Raw genomic sequence first — 19,749 nt, forward strand, 5'->3', positions numbered from 1 at the left:
TTCCTCCTTTGACAACAATGTCACTGGTGTTGTATTACATTACAGTACTAAATCTTACATAACAAGCAATTATACAACATGGGAATGGGAAGTGTTAAGTGTTAATCTTAAGCAGGATTAAAATCATTTTGGAAATGTGTGACTTAAATAAAAGGCAGTGGCTGTTTGCTCTGTCTGCAGATGGAAGATAATGTGTTTCTGATGCCGAGCTCTGCACAAAGGCGGCTGCAATAATCGAGCCCGAGAGAAATGAAAGATGAATGACCTTTTCTGAGTGACTTTTTAAAACGAGCGGCTGTTTGGCTCAGCTGTGACATGATTGCACAACTTCTGTCGTTTAATTCTCGTTTAGTGTCACAACTTAAGAGGAACAAGTAAAATGACTTCAAGTTGATTTCAAAGGAGGAACTAGCGGACATGAGAGGGTAAAAGATGACACAAGGCGTGCAGTTTCTTGTAGTTAGAAAATAAACTTTATACCATTCATGATAACACAGTCATACATAGCAGATAAAGGTCAAGAAGAGACAGTGAAATACTGCTCAGCTGTAGAGATTCCTGCTTGTTTTCTCAGCTGTTTGACAGCGCAACATGACTGGAAGAGGACTGACAAGACGAATCACATCAAGTGATTGACGAGCATTTTTTTTTTCTCATATATGTTTATGTATACAAAGCAGTATAAAACAAGTACAACAATGGACAGACAACAAGTCCAAAAAACAAGGGTGTAAACATTTTTGTGTATATGTGCTTTTCATGACGCCAGCGTCACCACAAATCGGATCAACCGGTATCTGCCATCGTCAAGGCAGGGTATAGAAATCAACATTACCAAAACAAAAAAAAAAAAAAAAACTCCACTCCTTCTATTGCGTATTGTATCCTAAAAGCTCTAGACCTGTATATTTCAACTAGCACACAAAAGGAAAAAACGCAGAGCCTCTGCACTGAAACACCACCACACATTTAACTCAGGGCTTTTGTAACAGAGCACCATGTTGGTATTCGTGTGTTTCCTCAGTGTTGTTTCCAGTTGTACTCCATGGTATACATTGGTCCCTTTTTTATGTAGAGATGGTTGATGTAACAGCTAGGCACAGTGCATTAAGTGTAACCAAAAACCCTTAATGTGGAGAGGAAACTGGATAATTCCAGTGGTTCAATGCACAGAGCCAGCTCTTGTAGCAGTGCTGAGGATGCCCTACAACCTCAGGTCCTTGGGCAGAGTCTCCAAAAGTCTCCGGCTTGGAGCTCAAGTGCTTTACTAGAAATGTATTGCCAGTTTGATTTTCATTTAAATGGCTGCTGTGGTGGTACTGGTTTGGCTTTCAGGGACTCGGTGTTCCTGTTTTCCCTGTTTCACTTGGTGTCGGCGGACAGCTGCTCCAGCAGAGGGTTGGCCTCACTCTCGGGTGTTTTGACGCTGTCGGTCCTCACGATACAGGTGGGCCGGTGTAGATTGAGCATCACCATTAGCTGCTGCCTCTCCATTCGGAGCTCCTCGATCTGGGCCTTCAGGTCCGAGTTCACCATCTCCAGACGCTCGGATTCCTGGACAGACATGTTGAATTATAAGTTGCTACTGGAGTAAGTTCACCGCAGACATTTTTGGAGCATATTGGCTTTCTGGTGTGCATGGACGTTTAACCAGGCTTGAATCAGCCACATTCTGGTAGCTTGGAATATGTTTGACTGTCTTTAACATGAGTCAGCAGCTCTGGTTTACTTTTAGTCATGAACTTACTCTTTGAAGGAAGTCGGTCCGTTCCTTCTTTTTGTTTCGGCATCTCGCTGCTGCTACTTTGTTTTTCTCTCGTCTTCGTTTCCTCCTTTCTTCATCTTCATCCATCTTAAAAAAAGCACGACAAAGACATTATATAACTGTTATGTATTTGAAAAGAAAATTGAAAGAGCTTAAGTTGCAACCTATTAATCAATAATTGTTATCATGTGACAATGTTATGCAACCTCCATCTTGTTTTGAGCACCAGAGGGGGCAAAGTCTCATTGCTGCAAGTGTTGTTTACTTAATATACACTTTATAACATCCATGTAATATGCTTACAGTTTGCATTCCCATCATCCTATTATAGTCATTAACATGGAAATAGTTGAAGTTATATCATCTGATGACTAGCAGACATATTTCAACTATAAACAGGTTAATCAACTGTCAAACATTAATTTTATTAATTACAAAAACAGTTACTGAGTAAATGGCAACAGAGGATGATAAATAAAACCACTTGTCTATTAAATGCATTCCCATTTCCTCACCCCAAAGGGATTTAAAGTGATATTTTCTATAAAAAGTCACCTTAATCCCTAAATCCATCTTAATGCGAGGTTTAAAAAGAAGAAGTCGTGAACATATTATCCCCCGCCCCGTTTCCTCCATCTTTTGTTTCTGCCCTCTGAGCCGATATACATCTTTCACACACCCTACATCAGCACCATCTCCCCTTTTTTTCTCACCTCTGTCTTGATGGCGAGTGGCCTCTTCCCCAGCCTCCCTAAGAAATGCAGTGGGGACAACATGGTGCCCAGTTGGCGGAAGTCAGCCAGCTTAAGCTGATCGGTGAGCGTGGTGGCCGAGATGCCTGCCAGTGGGCCCAGGCTGGGCAGGGAGCCCGCCGCCAGCGAAGGGTCAGGTATCTGTCCCGGCATCATGTCCGACACGGCCACCACCGCCGCTGCAGAGAGAGAGGGAGGGGAAGAAGAATGGGAACGATTAGAAATTAGAATTAATGGTACATAATCTGGAAAGCAACGCGTACACACCTTTTGAAATTGTTGCCCTCTGGCCAAAGATGGCAAAATATTTAATATTCTATAGGTCCAGTGTTTAAGAATTAGTGACATCTAATGGTGAGACTGCAGGTTGTTACAAATGGAACACTCCTGTTCACAGTGGCCTAAAGGTAGCCTCCATAATGTAAGACTCTGCCTAAAGTAGGGATGGGACGAAACTGATGTCTGATATTACAAACTCGAGTATCTACCAATACCGATATTAGTCTAGATATATAGATATATATATATATATATATATATATATATATATATATATATATATATATATATATATGTGTATATATATGTATATATATATATATATATATATATATATATATATATATATATATATATATATATATATATATATATATATATATATATATATATATATATATAAAGGATTTATATCTGCCTGATACCTATTTCTATCCCTAGCCTAAAGTAGTCTTACTCTAAGGCTAGGAAGAATAACAAATGAATTTCATCTTATTTAAACATACTTATGAGTAGTATATATCATTCTGGCTAATAAACCCCCTTTAAAGAATAAAACTGTGGATTAAATGTAATAGTAATCGTGACAAATATACCGCTCCTCCATTATCATGTTGCATCCATCTTTTATCGTTTTTTGATCTTTTAGTATTGAAGTGCCTCCAAAAAAATGTATTGATTTCTTTTTCCGTCCTTGTCAAGAAATTTCTTTTTAATTACAAGTTGCAGTTTCCAAGAATGCGTTCAAACGTTGACAGCTTTGACAGCTGTGTTATCTTCTTAGTCAGCAGCCAGCAAGGAAAAAAGCCCGCTTAAATCTGTCAGCAGCTACACACTCATCTTTGTAGCTCCACATGCAACGAGAAGCTGTGATAAGTCTGATCTGAGCATATAAACAGAGGGATATCTCCCACACGCACGCATCTGATGACTAACTCAGTGGGTTTTCATTCTGAGTGGTCGCTCTGTTCTTGTGAAAAGGGAATCAAAGGATATCAAACACATTTGTGTCAAAACAGAGCGGGTTACACTCATACATTCCTCCTCCGCCACCTCTTTCAACAATTTGGGGTAGTTTAGAGGGTTTGACCACAGCTCTTTTTAATGCAATCAGGGAGGAATGAAGGGCAGAGCGGAGAAAAGGGAGAACTTGTACAGGGCTAAAGGAAGTGGCTGGAGAATTAAGATGTCTCTCTAATTACTGGAAGACCAATAGCTGGAAAACTTCTGATGGCCAAATAAAAAACAAATGTTAAAGACAGGAACAGTGTAACATGAGCCAACTCTATCCTGCCCATCCCTGCAATCTGTGCAGAGAGGCAGAGTGAGAATTTTATAAAGTCTGACCAATAGAAACAATACTGTCTGATAGTTGCAAAGAAAAATGAACAACAATAAGATTTATTTTGGTGTGTTTATTATGTAAATAAGTTAGGTGTGGATAAAAAAAGGGTCGTCTGTACTGACAAAATCTCTTGGGTCAAATCTGTTTGCATGACTGATGCAACTTTGGCACAACGACAGACGGTCAGCTAGGATTACTCGCCAAACGCAAAGCTACAAGGAAAAAAACCCAATATCAGTGTAACTTCTATTCTGACAACTTAATTCACATTTGCTTGCGGAGCATTTGGCTGAACATGAACTTCTACAGGATGGGCACAATCTGAACAAAGCCTCTCTTATATGAAACCAACAAAGACGTGTATTGTGAGGTGAATACAGCTGACTTTGCTGGTGGGTGACGAGCTGACTGTATTGTAAGTTATACACAGTTTTTTGTTTTTTTTCCAGACGTAAAAAAAACTTGCTCTTTTACAAAAGCCATAGAAGAGGTAATGAAAAAAGCATGGTTATGTAACTCTATTCTAATATACTCCACCCTGTTCATGGGCTGTTCTCAAAATGTCTTTATAGTTGAACTGGGTTTTTACTGTTGTGCATGGTAGAGAAAAAAAGGCTCACTTTTTGGCAAGAAGAAATCACTTATGACTGTCACTAGTGTTGCTGAGGTGCTGCTTTAAATTACTTGTATCGTATGACCTACATTACAACTCATTATGAAACTGGTGGCAAGTCCGAAGCAGATGCACGACAGTTATTTTTGTGGCTCTGACATTCCTGTATTAATTATATAAAACTTACATTACATCTAAAGGAAAGATGCAGCACTGTAGTCAATTGTCTTTGAGTTAAATCTCCATACTACTCTTAACCTGTTACTACTACCTTCAGTCTGCATGATTTATTCACTCCAAGGACAAGTTGGTGTGTGGAGCCAGTGTCCAATGAGGCATTTTATTATTTAAATCCCCACAGCCCCCTCCCTCTCTCCCTCCCTCTCTCCAACTGTATATATACTCCCATTTACTCTGCACTTGGCAGCAGTCTGTTGTTTTTGCTGGAGAGGAAAAGAACAAGACAGCCCTGGTTAAAAGTCCCTCTCAGACAAAATTCACTCTCTAAAATTCCCAGGAGAAGTGTAGGAATGAAAGGTGCCAAGACCTCTTTCTGTGGACAGGCTATTGAAAAACAAAGCAAACCATATGGTAACCGGAGTAATGACTATTCCAATAGCCTGACAAGAGTCCACATTGTAGGACTGAACTGATTGAGCCATTTTGTTTTCTGTCAAGTCTTTGATGAAGCGGCGGCTTCCGTAAACGTACAAGAAGAAGCAAGACGTGACATTATTTGGCTGCTTCACTGCATCTATGCATCATCATGCCAACAAGTGCAACAACCTCTATATATTTTACGTTGCTCATGGCTCACCAATAACAGTGGTGGAATTTGAAAGATATAATCAAAACTAACCCTTTGGCCAGAACACGGGCACAGGAACTGAAGCAGCCCATTAAGAATGACTGAGCCAATTGCTTTCAGAGCCAAAATGGAGTCCAATATCCAAGCTGGCCAGACACTGAGGACTGGTTTACAGACTGGGATTAAGCTCCGTCCTTGACAAACACGCTTTTGATGTAAAGTGACACTGCAAAAATAAGTCAACTCGGGAGTAATCTTAATTTATGTCTATTGGATCAACTTGCTCTCAGTACATTGTAACTGAACCCTGCTCAGTCAGACATATTGCTAGGGAAGACCCCATTCCTCACTACCGCTTGTTGAAACATGCAGCTGAGTCCAGACCTCGCCACACACACACTTGGAGACGTACACCTGAGTTCATAAACCTCATATTTGTCTGTATGACATCAGATCACATCAATCAAAAAACCCCACAGTAGTTTTGCTAGCAGCCTCCAAAACAAAGGTGACATGACGTGTGAAGCAACCATCATTTACGAGACAAAAAAATTCAATTTATAGTCATGTTGTAAACTAACATAACAGACTGCCTCGTTATGGAGGTGTATTTTAAGTTTAATAAGTTTGCTTTATGTTCCACCTCCTCCCTCCCTTTTAACCTGCCACACAAGCATCTGAAAATCCCCCTCGCAAATCCAACACCCCGCGAAGCCTCGAGACATGAAACCCTGCAGAAGTCGTATCTGTGTAACACAGGGGAGAGTTTGCTGATAGATGCCTCACAGGGTGTAATTACATCCAAAAGCATGAGTCGAAAGTGATTTGTAACATTTTTCAAAAGTAGGGAATTTCTCCCTTTTTATCTGTCAGCCGCAGCCTGCAGCCGAGGATTAGTGGCCAGCGTTTGATGATGCAACACTGTTACTGTGCTTCTGCAGTCGAGCAGAAAAGCCAGTGCCACCGCTTTTTAGGCCCACACTAGCCTCAAACAAAGACACCTTCACAGACCAGCAGTAGTGTGGGCACCCCAGCCTCTCAGGGCTGACGGAGACGAGACGAGCTCAAGCCAAGGGCGGGGAGCAGAAATGTCATATATTAGTAGTGAAATATAGGACTGTACTCAATGCATGTTCTGGCTTCTGCCCAAGACTAATCTAACTGCATGTGAGCCCTGGATAACTAGAGGTGTGTGTGAAGAGAGTGGACATATGGGGGTTTCCTTTAGGTGAATGTGAAGGCAATCAGTAAGTGTGTGTGTGTGTATATATATATATTTATACATATATATGTATACATTACATGTCATTTATCAGACGTTTTTTATCCAAAGCAACTTACAAGGGGTATGAGTACAATCAGCCAGGGGTGGAGTCGAACTTGCGACCATTGCGACCATGATGTCTTTCGCACACAGGGTACTGGTCTTAACCACTGAGCCACTCCACCCCTACATATACATATATAATCTTTTGTTTTCATTGCTTGCATACTGTATCTGTCCTCAGCCAGACAAAATGTGTCCATTTCCTGAGTGATTCCTGAAAGCAATTAACTGTGCTGAGGAATTTGGCCCCTTTTAGTGAATGCCAGCAGCATGACTGGAGGCTCTATTATCCTCATCCCCTATGGAGACAGTGAATGAGAGGTTTGGGGGGTAGATGGGGTTTTCAAAGGCTACTAATTATCTTTATATACTGTTGCTTTTTTAAAAAGGAGCCCACAAATGGCTAAAGTCTACAAGTGCTGTAATTTTGATGACTGAAAGCAGAAGTCTGAAGCATTTTCTGGCTACTTTTTCTTTGCCTGAGAACTTCTTTTGTGCAGCCTTTCTGCTCAACTTTAACTCACTGGATCGTGACATTACAGGAAAGACATGCACACTTTCCAAGATGCTATTTGGCAACTTTTGTCAAGGTACTTTAAGTGTGATTTTGGACTAATCAGGCATTGCACAGCCCACACACTGAGGAGTATCTTGCAAAACTCTTGCAAAAAGCCTTTACAGCTTTAAATCTACACAAGTTCTGCAAAATGAACAATGAGCAGGGAGACTCGGGCCAAGGCACACTCTCTCAAACTTTGGCCAAGGTCTCAGCGATCATCATTACCGTCTGCATTCAGTCAGGCTGTGTGTGTTGATTTCCAGTCTTTCGTAATCCTCTGAGGAAACCAAGGGAGTTGGCACCGACTTTCCTTGAGGACAGGTCAGTCCAAATATCAACATTCCTCCAACCTCTAATTATATTTTCATTGGAGTGACAAGACAGAACACGGGCATGTAAACAGAGGAGACACCATTATGCAGACTGTTGTTCTGATTACACTGTGGTTATCTCTGGTCATTAAACTTGAGGGTGACTGTGTGTGGGAGTGGAAGTGATTATCACAACAGGAAAAAAAAAACTCTTTTAATTTTAACTTTCATTTCTCTTTTTGGCCTTTATTATGGGCTGAACAGCTGCTGCAGATGGAAGGAAGCCTTTGAAATTATACTTGTGGAGATCAGTGAAAGCTTCCCAAAGCAATTCAACACAATTACGGACATTTAACCTTGCATTGTTGTCAATGATGATGATCAAGCTTAATTTAAAAATAAATTTAAAATTAAATTACAGTCTGGATGTCTCAGCTGTGAGCAGAGCTAGAGTGTAGTGCACTCAGATTATCTTTTGTTCCTGTGTAGTTAAAGCAGGAAGTTTAACTGTTGCATTTAATGTCAACTTAAGCCTAGAAAATGAGAACTTTTAGAGGGGAGGGGGATGCAAACACAAAGCACCTGCAGATATGCACAAAGCATGAGGACTGTGGCTGCCTTCATTCAAATATTACTGTGATCCTTGGCTGTCTTCCTGCTTGGCTTGCTTTGTGCCATTCCAACAGTCTAACATCTATGTTCTCCATCTGGGTGGTCCTGGGTGAATTACTATAATTTTACTATATGTCTCCATGTTACAAATCAGGATTAGAGATTGGCTTGGATGCATGGAGATGACTGGATGAGAGGGAGATTTGGCTTGTCTCAGATGTGGATTTGATGAATTAAAAATTGTAATTGCAGACAAAGCCATTTAAAATGCATGTAACTTATGTCTATGACAAAATCCAAATGACTGTATGTGAAATTCCTGACAATGAGACAATAAATTAGTCAAACAAGTACAGCAAATCAGATTAAATGCCCCTTGTTGATGCAGTCACCTTTATTATGTAACATGTGGTTGTCACTTTAATGCTGATTCATACTTTGTGCACTGATAGTTCCTCATCAGGCCCACGTCAAGTGCACACTTGCTCTGATTTAAACAAGCTCCCGTACTCCGTATTCAACTCTTTTGTTGCTCTCTTAAGTTTGCAAGCTAAAGGTTGATGAAACTTTGTGCTGTCTTTGAGTGCCTAAGCTGTTTTTTCGTAGAAAAAGTTTAGTAGAAATTCATGAAATCTGGAAAACATAACTATGTGTAGGCGTTTGAAAAAGAAACTTTTACTTCTCTCGGTTACACCTTTGGACATTTGGGTGTATGCTTCTACATCTAGGCTATCTTGACACACTGTTTTTACAAGCCATGTGGAAAGGCTTATGGGGACTACAATGTGAGACTGATAATGTGATACTCACGGCAGTGAATAGCTGCTTCACGGCGTTAGTATCACTGAGCCTCGCTGTTGCATAGTTGGCTTGCTCGCCTGCAATGCGTCTGCTGTCTATTCAGCATGGTGGGGTGCAGCTTGGCAACTCCGGCTCTCCAGAGACACACTGGAAGGCATTTCTACTTAAAATAAACCCTGTGCGCCCACGTCCAGCCTCTCAGTCCTGTCAGCCCCGTGCTGCTTGTCGGCTCGCCAGCCCTTCCCCATTAATCCACTGCAGCGTTCCGTTTATGCAGAAACTATCCTACGGATGTGCCTGGGCAGGCGCTGGGGCATTTAAACCGTCTGTAACACACACTTGTTCACTTATACGCACGCAAGCACAGATCAAGGCACAAAGGAAACACACACATATATATGTATATATGTATATATATATATATATATATATATATATATATATATATATATATATATATATACATAATGTGGTATGTAGCTGTGTATATATATATATATATATACATAATGTGGTATGTAGCTGTGTGAGCAATCCATGTACCAGCTGAAGAGCATGCTCTCACTTTATAGGAAAACTCTGAACCTATGAACTTGCAAATCACTAACCCACACACCTGCACACGAGCCACCCCGCCTGTCATATTTCCCATTCTCACGCCTGCCTTTAACCTCCATACAAGGACAGATAACTGGATGGAACTACTGCCAATATATAGTTACTGTTGCAGTATAACCTAAATCTTTCAAAGGAATCTGGTGTGGATAAGGGGGTGATATTTTCAGTCACAACACAACAGCGCAGCAAAAACTTAGTTTTGCTGTGATGGAGTCTAATACTGGTTTCTGTCTATCTGATTAAATCCATATGTGAGTCCTGCACACACACAGAGAGAGGGACAGAGAGAAAGAGGTTCCCTTTTCCAGTATTGACAAAAATGCAGTTAAAAATACTGAGCATGAGCCATGCGACGGGCCAAAGCAAAGATTACAAATATAAGTGCGGCTGGGCGCACATTCCTGGCTAAACTCGCAGGCTTCCAAGTACGTCACACTTCATTTACATCACTTATATTACTGAGATGTGAATGAATTCAAGGCTATTCAAAGAAAGGAGGGTAACACTCCAGAGAGCCCACCTAATCAAAACTGTCTTAAAATGCACAGTACTTACTCAGAGAAAACTGTTCAGTCGTCTTCTGTCAATGATGCAACTGTGTTTGGACGCTGTACAGAGGTAGAAAGATCATTCAGGTGAGAGATCTTATCAGTATAAAGTGGATTGGTCACAGACAATTGTCCACAAGAATCATTGATGGGTTATCAAAAAATAGAAGCAGTGGTTCCAATTTGTGTTTTGTATTTTTTTCAGTTGTTATGTTTTAAATAATTATTGTTTTCCTCTGAAAAATTTAAACAAAACACCTGAGCACATTCAAGACATCCAAATATCACAGAGTTAGCAGCTAATACAAAGTAAATACAGGTAATAGACAAAATAATGATAATAACAGACTAATAATAATCACAAACTTCTCAAATAATCTTTCAAGCCATACCCTTATGAAATCCTTATGAAAAATTTGCCAAGTCATTGTAAATCTGGTACTTCTTGCTTGTTATCTATTTTGCAGAGGAATGCAAAGTTCTGAGCTCCAGTTGAAGCTTTGGATTGAGGTGCATGAGCTGGATGAACAAGCCGAATATGACGATATTAGGGTGAGTTTATGTGGCATCACTCCACAGCTGTCTCCAGGTTGAGTTCACTTGTTTCTTTTACATTGAAACTACAAATCACTGCAGGTTCAGGGTACTTTGGCGAACCAGCACCATCACCAGCATTGGCTTAGCAAGCAGTTAATTGCTTCAAAAACACAGAAAGTGACGCGTGTAGGGTTACACAACTGTCTCCACGGAGCAAACCGACACTTCTCCTGTTTAGCAACAACCGACATGAGAGAATGTCGGGATGAAAATACCTCTAGTCCAACACAAGCTGGAGAGTTAAAACTCAGCTAACGGCTCTGTAAATAACGAGCACTGAGGCGACAGTTGCTACAACAGTTGTAACAACACTGTACTTATCGAACTAACGCCATTCAAACCGTGGTAAGAGCACGGGGAAAACTGTAAAAAGTAGTAGAAAATACACCGTCTACGTCTGTGTTAAATGACACAAATGTGTGGAGTCTGTACAACGTGGTGACAAACCGAAATGATGCAAATTTATAAATATGTAGAAGAGACTGTAGCAATGTTAGGCTAACAACTAGCACCAAAAACACAGAAAATATACAGCAGTAGCAGCAAAACGGTCAAGTTGTTCACACTCACACCATTTTTACCTGTTAGGCGTCCAAGGTCCGCAGTGGTGATGCGGGGCAGTGCGGGAGTCAGGAGTCTGGTGTAGGTTTGGGGACTAACCGAAGTCGTTGCATCAGCCCGTTTAAGTACCCAAGAGCTGAGGAATGCGGAAGTGCTGTCCCAGACGTAAGCAAGGGCGCGAGACAACACAGGCTTGTTTGCTCCGCCCCCTAGCAACCAAAAACACACACAACAGACGGTGGGACAGGAAGGTTTAATGAGAGAGTCGCAGACAAACACACATACGTAAAAGAGTCATAAAATAAAGTGATTGATATAAACAAACTAGTTCGCTCTTCCTCTCACCTGCAGGTGTATAATTAAACAGAGGGTGTGTGTGTACTTGTATTTATATCTTTGTGAGGTCCAAACATTCTGTTTTGTTTTGTTTTGTTAAACTTAAAAGTGCTTTTTCAAGGTTATGGTAAAAGTTAGGGTTAGGAACTTAGTTGTTATGATTAAAGTTAGAGTAAGGGACTAGGCAGGGTTCGGATTATAATCTGATCTTTGTGGGGGTCTCTTATAAACAGCCCACATAATATCCGGTGCAGTCATCTTCACTGTCATTCAAGGGCGATTTTTTAGTTTGGAGAACAAAGTCTATGTATTGAACATGGATGGAGCATCTCTTAACATAGCTTTTTCCAACATTATCCCGCTGTAAACTCCCTCTACTTCGGCCAGGTAACTTCTGCCCAAATAGCAACGCCCAGTGAGTTAAACTGGCAGAGACTGTTCACTTTAGAGCACCTTAATTTGGTAATTAATATATCGATATTTGCCCTGGCGTATGGATTATCCTATTGTGCAAAATGGGGGGATGATATATCACCAAATCAATATTTTGACCCACCACTGGTCCTTATACCATCTGACAAACATGAGACTTGTAATTTATTTCTAATATGACACAGAATTGTAGTGGAAAAATCAAGCTTGACAAAAACACTAAACTGTAGTGAAACATTTTTAAATACAAACTAATGTCTGCTCCATTCAAACTGTTGTCAAATGAGTTGATCAGCTCCATACAACTCACTTTGTGTTTTTCAGTATAGCCGCCATGTTTAGATCAGGAAGTGAGATGACTAAAGACACAAGAAGGGCCCACAAAACCTTTCAGACAAAAATACGACTGCTTAAAAAACGCTGTTTGACAGCATAAACACTTCTTGTCCCCGCCTGCCCCAGTGCTGCTGGTGTACTCAAACAGTTGCTCCCTCAGTCAGGTCTGGTAGTATTTCTTCCTATTTAGATGAAGGACGCAGCAAACAAATAATATCACATTGTTTCTGTTCAGGACCACGTAGAGGCAGAACAATAACAACAAATAAGCTGCACCAAAGTGCAGCTTTAGTCTCGTCAGTTGCTGCTCAAACTCTCTGTGACGTCTCTCCTTGCAAGTTTTAGTTTGTATGAACGGTGGAAAGTGACATATTTCACATCATCTTTTATTAGCTTTACAAGGACAATCACCCGTAACAGAAATATCAGTTTTACCTTTCGTTTTAACTCCAGATCCTCATCCCAACATCTATTCCACTACTAAGCATGGAAACAGGTTGATTTCTTGCACAGGTGTTTTAAAGACTTGTACCTGGTGGAAACGATAAAGTATCTTTGATCCGTTAGATTAATTTGTCTGATTGATTGATTGATGTTGTTATCCTGACCCCCAGATACGGAACCGGTGACATTGAGCATTCTCGCACTGCAGCACATGCTATTATTTATTATTATTTATTCGATTTTATCAGCGGTTCCTGTGTCAGATTAGGTTATGTATAATTATTTCAGTGAAAGGGAGGATGTGGTTTGGGGTCTGGTCACTTTCAGGAGGTGTTTATCTGGTTAAATATACTTTTAAAACCCAAGTGAATCAGCAAAATATCAGTTTAACTGAGGTTCTGTTAAATGTGGTCTTTGATCATTCATCTCGAATCAAGCCACTTCCTTGGGAGGGATATGAAAAAAGTCAATTAAATTTCTAACCAGCCACTACTCTCTTACAAATGAAAACATATATATGTAATTTAACAAAAAAAGGAATAACCTCAGTTCCCTTTTTGCAATGTAGAGATAAGTCATCACTTCCTGTTTTCTTGATGAAAAGAGCAGAATAAGAAAAAACTCTTATTAGTATTCCAACGGTTATTATTGCAGTTAAGCCCCGTATTAAATGCACTTATGTCACTTAGTTTTTTGGGGGTTTTTTTACAGATTCATCCCAAATGTTTATTGCACAAAGAGACAGCCAGTGTTGTTTATCCCAGAAGGACCGAATCCTATTATTCCAGCTGCTACAGAGTATGTTTTTAAAGAGGCGTATTCTAAGCTGCAGAGTATTTTCTTACATACTTCTTGTTCATTACACTGTCACACAATTCTTCAAATGTAAAAAAAAATACAACTCACATTTGCACGAAAACGTAATTTGTCTGGTGGTTCCAGAGACTTCCACCAAAACCTGATGTGAATGCTCTCTTCCTGCTGCCTCCCTCTAGTGTGGACAGACCCAACTGCATCCTGTTGTACTGCTCATATAAAGTTGTTATGTTGTCTCTCATGATCATCGTGATGCTCATTGATCTCTACAAAGATTCACATATTAAATATTACATTTGAAAAGGGGGCTAAAGAAAATATGCACCCAATATCACTGCAGGTGTCAGAAACCAAATCATTTGCGCAAAATAAATACAAATAGGAGAAAAATTGACCCTCTCCATCAGAGGTCACACTTAATATGATGTTATAATGAAAACATGGCCTTCAGCCTCGTCTTCCTTGTAAACAGTGTGTGTGGCTGAGGCACAGCTGGCCGAGGTGACAGACAGAATATAATACTGAATATGTTTGCTAGCAATATTCTTATAATAGTAACAATAAGACATGTACACTTGTAACTATGGGATAATTCAATGTATTACATTTAAACATTAAATTACATATATTTAAGCTGTTTTAAATACAATTATCCGCATCATTATTTACAAAAGGTTTCGATTTATTTCTATCTTTTTGTGCGTCATAAATGTTTTATTGTGACGTTTACGCCATTCCATATGGAAAAACAAACACTTTTACTTTGAAATTGTGTTGCCCAGTTGTGTTTTGGTCTCACAGTAAATTCCATTGTAATGTTTAGCACTGTAAATGGCTCGAATACATTTTTGGTTATAATATATGACATTGAAAGATCCAAGTAGCTTAAAAAGAACAGAATTTGCAACGCAATAAGTATCGTTGTAATTTTGCAGTAATAGTTCATTCTCCTGTGCTTTCTCCCCTTTTTTTTTGTACTTTATCGTTACCATTAGTCCTGGTTTGGTTTTGCACAATGCTCCCTCAACTGTTCCACCAAGAAGAAGTGGCCAAGTTATTAAAGGCTCACCAAAATACCCCAACTCTTTTTTTAGATTCTAATCTGGTTCTGCTGTGATTTATGTCTCGCATATGGGGGTCGGCAGGATGGGGGGACTGGTGTGTCACAGTCACTCTCAACAAAGATGACAAATGTGAGCGGAGACATTTGGGGTTAATAAAGCAGAACTGAACCAACAGGGCAGACAGATTTCACAAAACGTCTGTGATTAAGACGAGACGGACGTTTTCCCCCTCTGCAGGTGTAGAGTTTCAGCTGAGTTTCCTCTGAGACATCACTCAGTGCGTGGACACACACGGTGCAGGTCCATGTCCCTGCCAGCAATAATAAACCATAATAACAATAATAATAACACTGTTAAAAAGTGAAGTCTGAATTTGCCGACCAAGCCTTCAGAGCATGTTAATTTGTTTTTATTTATTTAGTTTTCACCCCTTTTGTAAATGCTCACAGTCACATTTCAAGCTCATATATCCTCTTTAATTTTGTCTGCTACCAATTCTGCAGAACGTCTCGGCTTCAAAACCTCTAAACTGGTGTTTCCAGCAGCTTGCCCCAAATGATGAATGGGGAGGAAGAGCAATTTGAGGTTTTACAGCTTTTCCAAAGCCGTGCTCAGTTCTTGGTGTGTGGGCACCAGGAAAAAAGAGAAATAATGTAACACTTATATTGCATTTTTGTGTATTTTACACCAGCAAACCAGAGATTTCTTCTGGCTTTTCTTTAGAGGTGGTCATATAAGCATGATAACATTCAGCTACACATTACTAGTAGGAGAATTAACCGCTTTCAAATAGAAATCACACTTTGCAATAATGCATAAATTCAGAAAGGCTGAATTTAGTAGATCTAATGTTGATTGCTCTGTGTTCTATGCCAATTTTTCAAATACATTAATGTTACCAACGGTACATATCGTGCATACAAGTACGGTAGTTAATATTTTAATAGTATTACTCCATTGTCTTTTAAATCTATAACACCGTAAAGGGAAGCTTCACTTAAAAATGTTACAAAATGTTAGTTTGACTTAATCTTATCATCTTCACACAATCAGCCGGACTAAAGAATTAAAGATTTAAAGTAATATCCAACATCACAGATTTTGTGGAAATACCCAGCGAACCATCCAGACACAAATGGTGACTCAACATCCACCACATATACCCCGTCTTTATGAACAAATTCTTTTTTTCTTTTTTTTCCACTGTTCCATTTAATGTTTCCTTCCTTCCCTTTTTTTTCTCCTTCTGTCCAGTTCATCTCAGACAGTTGTAGATCACGTCAACGTGCGTCTGATAAAGCGTGAAGATGGATGTTATTTAAAAGCGGTATGATACAGGCCTGGCATGTTTCCGTTTTGGCAATAACATTTGGAAATTGTGTATTACTACAGAGCGATACTTCCCATTTTATGACTAGTACAAATCAAGAGTCAATGGAAATTCATATTTTTGCTCATTGTTTGTTCTCAAACATTTCTACGAACATGACAGATGTCTCGTTAATGCATCTTCTCCTGTAAAGAGACTGAGTAAAGCAAATGTAGAGATTCTCCTCGTCGCACATTATGTGTTCGAAAATAGTGGCCTAAAAATATGGGATAAAAATACAATTGTGAAGTAAAGAATTACACAGTACAGAGGGAAAACTTTCAGTCTAAATAAGAGCGGTGATGACGCATTGAAATCATAGTTAGACTTTTAATAGCACAGTGAGATTGTCTTTGTCCCAAACATGTGTCTTTACCTCGATGCAAAATCACACAGAAAAGCTTCCCTTTCTTTAAAATTCCCTAAAGATGAGGAAATGAAGCAGAGGAGAAAGAGCTGTGAGGCTGCACGTACCCACACTGTAACCCTAGCTTTAAGATTATACACCAGAGAAAGCGGGTGAAACTGAGTTAACCAAGTGACCCAAAACTTTGCAGAAACACAAAAAAATTTTGAACTCCCAATGTCCACAATTTAAAGTTTGAACCAAAATCTTAACTTTTCAAAGATTGTATAGCGAGAGGGAGCAGGACTGTAGATAAAGCAGCTCTGTGTTTGTGTATAGTCTGATGTCAAACTGGTGAAAATGTTGCTTCTCTACATGTTTGTCAAACAGGAACCTTTGTATTCATGTGTTTACGTTGATATTCAGCAGAAACACTGATGAACAGTCCCCACTAGGGCACATGGCGGAGTAGTGGCTTGCACCGTTGCCTTACAGCAAAAAGAACCTGGGGTTGGTGACCCGGTCTGACCGACGTTCCTTTCTGTGTGGAGTTTGCATGTTCTCATCAGGTGTGCACATGGGTGTTCTGGCATTGGTCCTCAATTTTTATTTGTAAAGCATATTTTTAAAGCACAGGGATAGACCAGAAGTGCAGTACACAAGATACAAAAGCAACAACAAAAAGGTTAACAATGCATAAGTTACACATAAAAGACAATAAAGGATCAAGCAATAGACATTGGATGAATGAATGAATCATTGAGTGTGTGTATGTTTCCTCCAGTGGACACACCCCCAGCATTTCAGAGCAGATGATTTAAAACCTAATTTTTAAACATTTAGCATCTTCCGCACGGTGGTTAATAACACATCTTAGTTTGAAGAGATATTTCTTTCACTGTACAAAGTCTTTAATGGACAGAGGCTGAATCCGTTCACGGAAATCAGTCACTTTGTGCGACCAATCGTGTGCCGCGGCCAACTTTAAACCTCCCTCTTTCTTCCTCCTTATCATCCTCTCACAACAACAGTAGTCTGTCAGTTACTATGTCAGCCCCTCCTCCTCCTCCTTCTCCTGATCCAGTTTCCATTTGAGTAAAAGCTCCCAGGGTTACTGTATTAGTACCGTGACAAATGGATTCGTCATTTGATTCATCAAAGGCTATAAAAAGTAAATTTTCCCTGCGCGAAGAATTGCAGTTTTATATTTGTTAATGGTATGATAGAATAAATATAGAGCACCACCACCTCACAAGATCATGTTTTGTTTTGTTTGTTCTGCTGTATCACGGGTGGTGCCACGTCCCAGCTGATATCATCACCATCTCTGGCACCGGCACAAGATTGTTCTCTCATAGCATTATTGGGAGTTCGGTGACCCAGAGCTCCCACACCCCGCATGACGTTGATTTATCCACATAAATATAACACTTCCCTGGAAATATCACGGCGAGCAGGAAACGGCGTGGTCGGGGGTTGTGTATGAGGATGAGATAACAGAGGTGGAAACACTAAGCAAACAACAAATAACAGAAGAATGGAGCGCTTGTAACCATGCAATGTGAGACATATTACAGGCTGCTGGTGTTTCGAAGGGTGAGAGTAAGGTAGAGTTACCTCAGCTGTGAAACTTCACACATTAAAACTCCCTTTTATGTGTTTTGTTGATGTTTAGCTCATAAGCTACAAACCTAATCCAGGTTTAATCGACTTATTTCACAACTAAGTCACTTCTGTGGTAAGAAGCTTCTTATTTATTTCTGACCAAGTTTAACCACAAACTTTAGGACAGACAACTACAAATCACTTGAGACAAAAGCTCGATTATGTCTGTGCTTTTTCTGCTGCGACAAGTCAGATTTTGATGTAAGATCCCGACAGTTAATGAAATAATAACTGTTTGTAACTTCGACTCAATTTAATCAATTATAAATCTAATGGATGTATTTGCCAGTGTCCTAATTACATAATTAAAATGAGTAATAACACAACACTGACAGCTGCCTCTTGTACTTCCCCTGCAGGACAACTCTGAAATATGTGATACAACACATTTTACTCCACATAATTGATTTATTCAGCATTACAATTATTTTAATTTGATTTTAGTGTATTATTTGATTGATCTCTTTATAAAAACAAATGTTTTAGTGTTGGTTAAGCAGTGATCTTATTATAATTCTTATTATTTCTTATTCATTTGAAACAACCAGATTTTTCCTTAAATAAATGTGAGATTTGTTGGATATTTCCACGACAAAAACAACTTCAACAAAAGAACAGGAAGAAGCTATAAAATACATACATAAATGATGTGTTTTTGCTCCTTTTTCTCAGTCAGAGAAACAGGGCACAGATAATTCCTCGAGCACCAGAGGCAGGCGGTCGTTCTCATACCTCGGCTCGAAATAAAAAAAAAGAAACTCTTGACCCTCAGCTCACTGTGGCTTGATGTTTGGTTGTGAACAACTCCGTATGTGACATTTTACAACTCTGAAACAGGCCGTGGAGATGAGACGCCTCACGGTGCTGAACAGACACTGAAGCCAGAAGACATCAGAGCTGTTGACAGGCCCATCCATCATCCCTCTAAAATCGGTACCAAGACATCATCACACACACAGCTATGCTTCTTAGGACACTGTAAGACTTAACCAGAACCATAACCAGTTAATAACTAACCCTTTAGCTCTAAATTTAACCAGTTCCTCAGAAATGAGGTTCTCACTCACCAGGTTTTGATAGAAGTTGAAGTCACTTTTTTATAATATTACTTAAGTTAAAGTCCTAAAGTATATGACATTAAAAGTTAAGATTGAGCCATGGTAGCTCAGTGGTAGGGCGGGTTGTCATTCAACTAGAAGGTTGCGGATTCAATTCTTGGCTTTGCTTGTCTTATATGTGCCCTTGAGCAAGACACTTAACCCCGTGTTGAAGCGAACTATAGTGTAAAGCAGCTCATCAAGACTAGAAAAGCTCTATATAAATACAGACCATAATACCAACGCTTCTTCTTCTGATTGTGTTTGATAGTAACGAGTTACAAAGGTAGTTAGAGGAAATGTAGTGGAGTAAAAGTAAAAGTTGCTAGAAATATAACTAACAAAGTA

At 39.7% G+C, this 19,749-nt stretch overlaps 1 protein-coding gene and 1 long non-coding RNA gene across 3 annotated transcripts; one reads left to right on the forward strand and one right to left on the reverse strand.

Moving 5' to 3' along the window:
* Nucleotides 1-450: 450 nt before the first annotated feature.
* Nucleotides 451-11,634, reverse strand: LOC122783927 (jun dimerization protein 2-like). Of its 2 annotated transcripts, XM_044048896.1 has the most exons (5): nucleotides 11,517-11,581; nucleotides 10,346-10,398; nucleotides 2,479-2,696; nucleotides 1,748-1,852; nucleotides 451-1,554 (listed from the first exon to the last, which is right to left on the reverse strand). In XM_044048896.1, exons 3-5 carry the CDS (start codon nucleotides 2,671-2,673, stop codon nucleotides 1,363-1,365), a joined length of 492 nt encoding a protein of 163 aa, XP_043904831.1. In that variant the 5' UTR covers nucleotides 2,674-2,696; nucleotides 10,346-10,398; nucleotides 11,517-11,581; the 3' UTR covers nucleotides 451-1,362. The 2 variants fall into 2 exon arrangements, with proteins under 2 accessions (XP_043904831.1, XP_043904832.1); XM_044048897.1 differs by lacking the exon at nucleotides 10,346-10,398 and having other exon boundaries at nucleotides 11,517-11,634.
* On the forward strand, nucleotides 7,606-19,230 carry LOC122783929. Its single transcript, XR_006362115.1, has 3 exons — nucleotides 7,606-7,769; nucleotides 10,806-10,890; nucleotides 19,142-19,230. It is a non-coding gene; the product is annotated as an uncharacterized LOC122783929 (long non-coding RNA).
* Nucleotides 19,231-19,749: the final 519 nt, after the last annotated feature.

This window comes from Solea senegalensis, linkage group LG17 (genome assembly GCF_019176455.1).
Source record: "Solea senegalensis isolate Sse05_10M linkage group LG17, IFAPA_SoseM_1, whole genome shotgun sequence".
Lineage (NCBI taxonomy): Eukaryota > Metazoa > Chordata > Actinopteri > Pleuronectiformes > Soleidae > Solea > Solea senegalensis.

Coding starts and splice junctions, on each gene's coding strand:
- LOC122783927 (XM_044048897.1), bottom strand. CDS start 2,673: ATGATGCCGGGACAGATACCTGACCCTTCGCTGGCGGCGGGCTCCCTG. Junction 1,853..2,478: donor CACTCGCCATCAAGACAGAG/GTGAGAAAAAAA, acceptor GCTTTTTTTAAG/ATGGATGAAGATGAAGAAAG. Junction 1,555..1,747: donor GGACCGACTTCCTTCAAAGA/GTAAGTTCATGA, acceptor ATGTCTGTCCAG/GAATCCGAGCGTCTGGAGAT.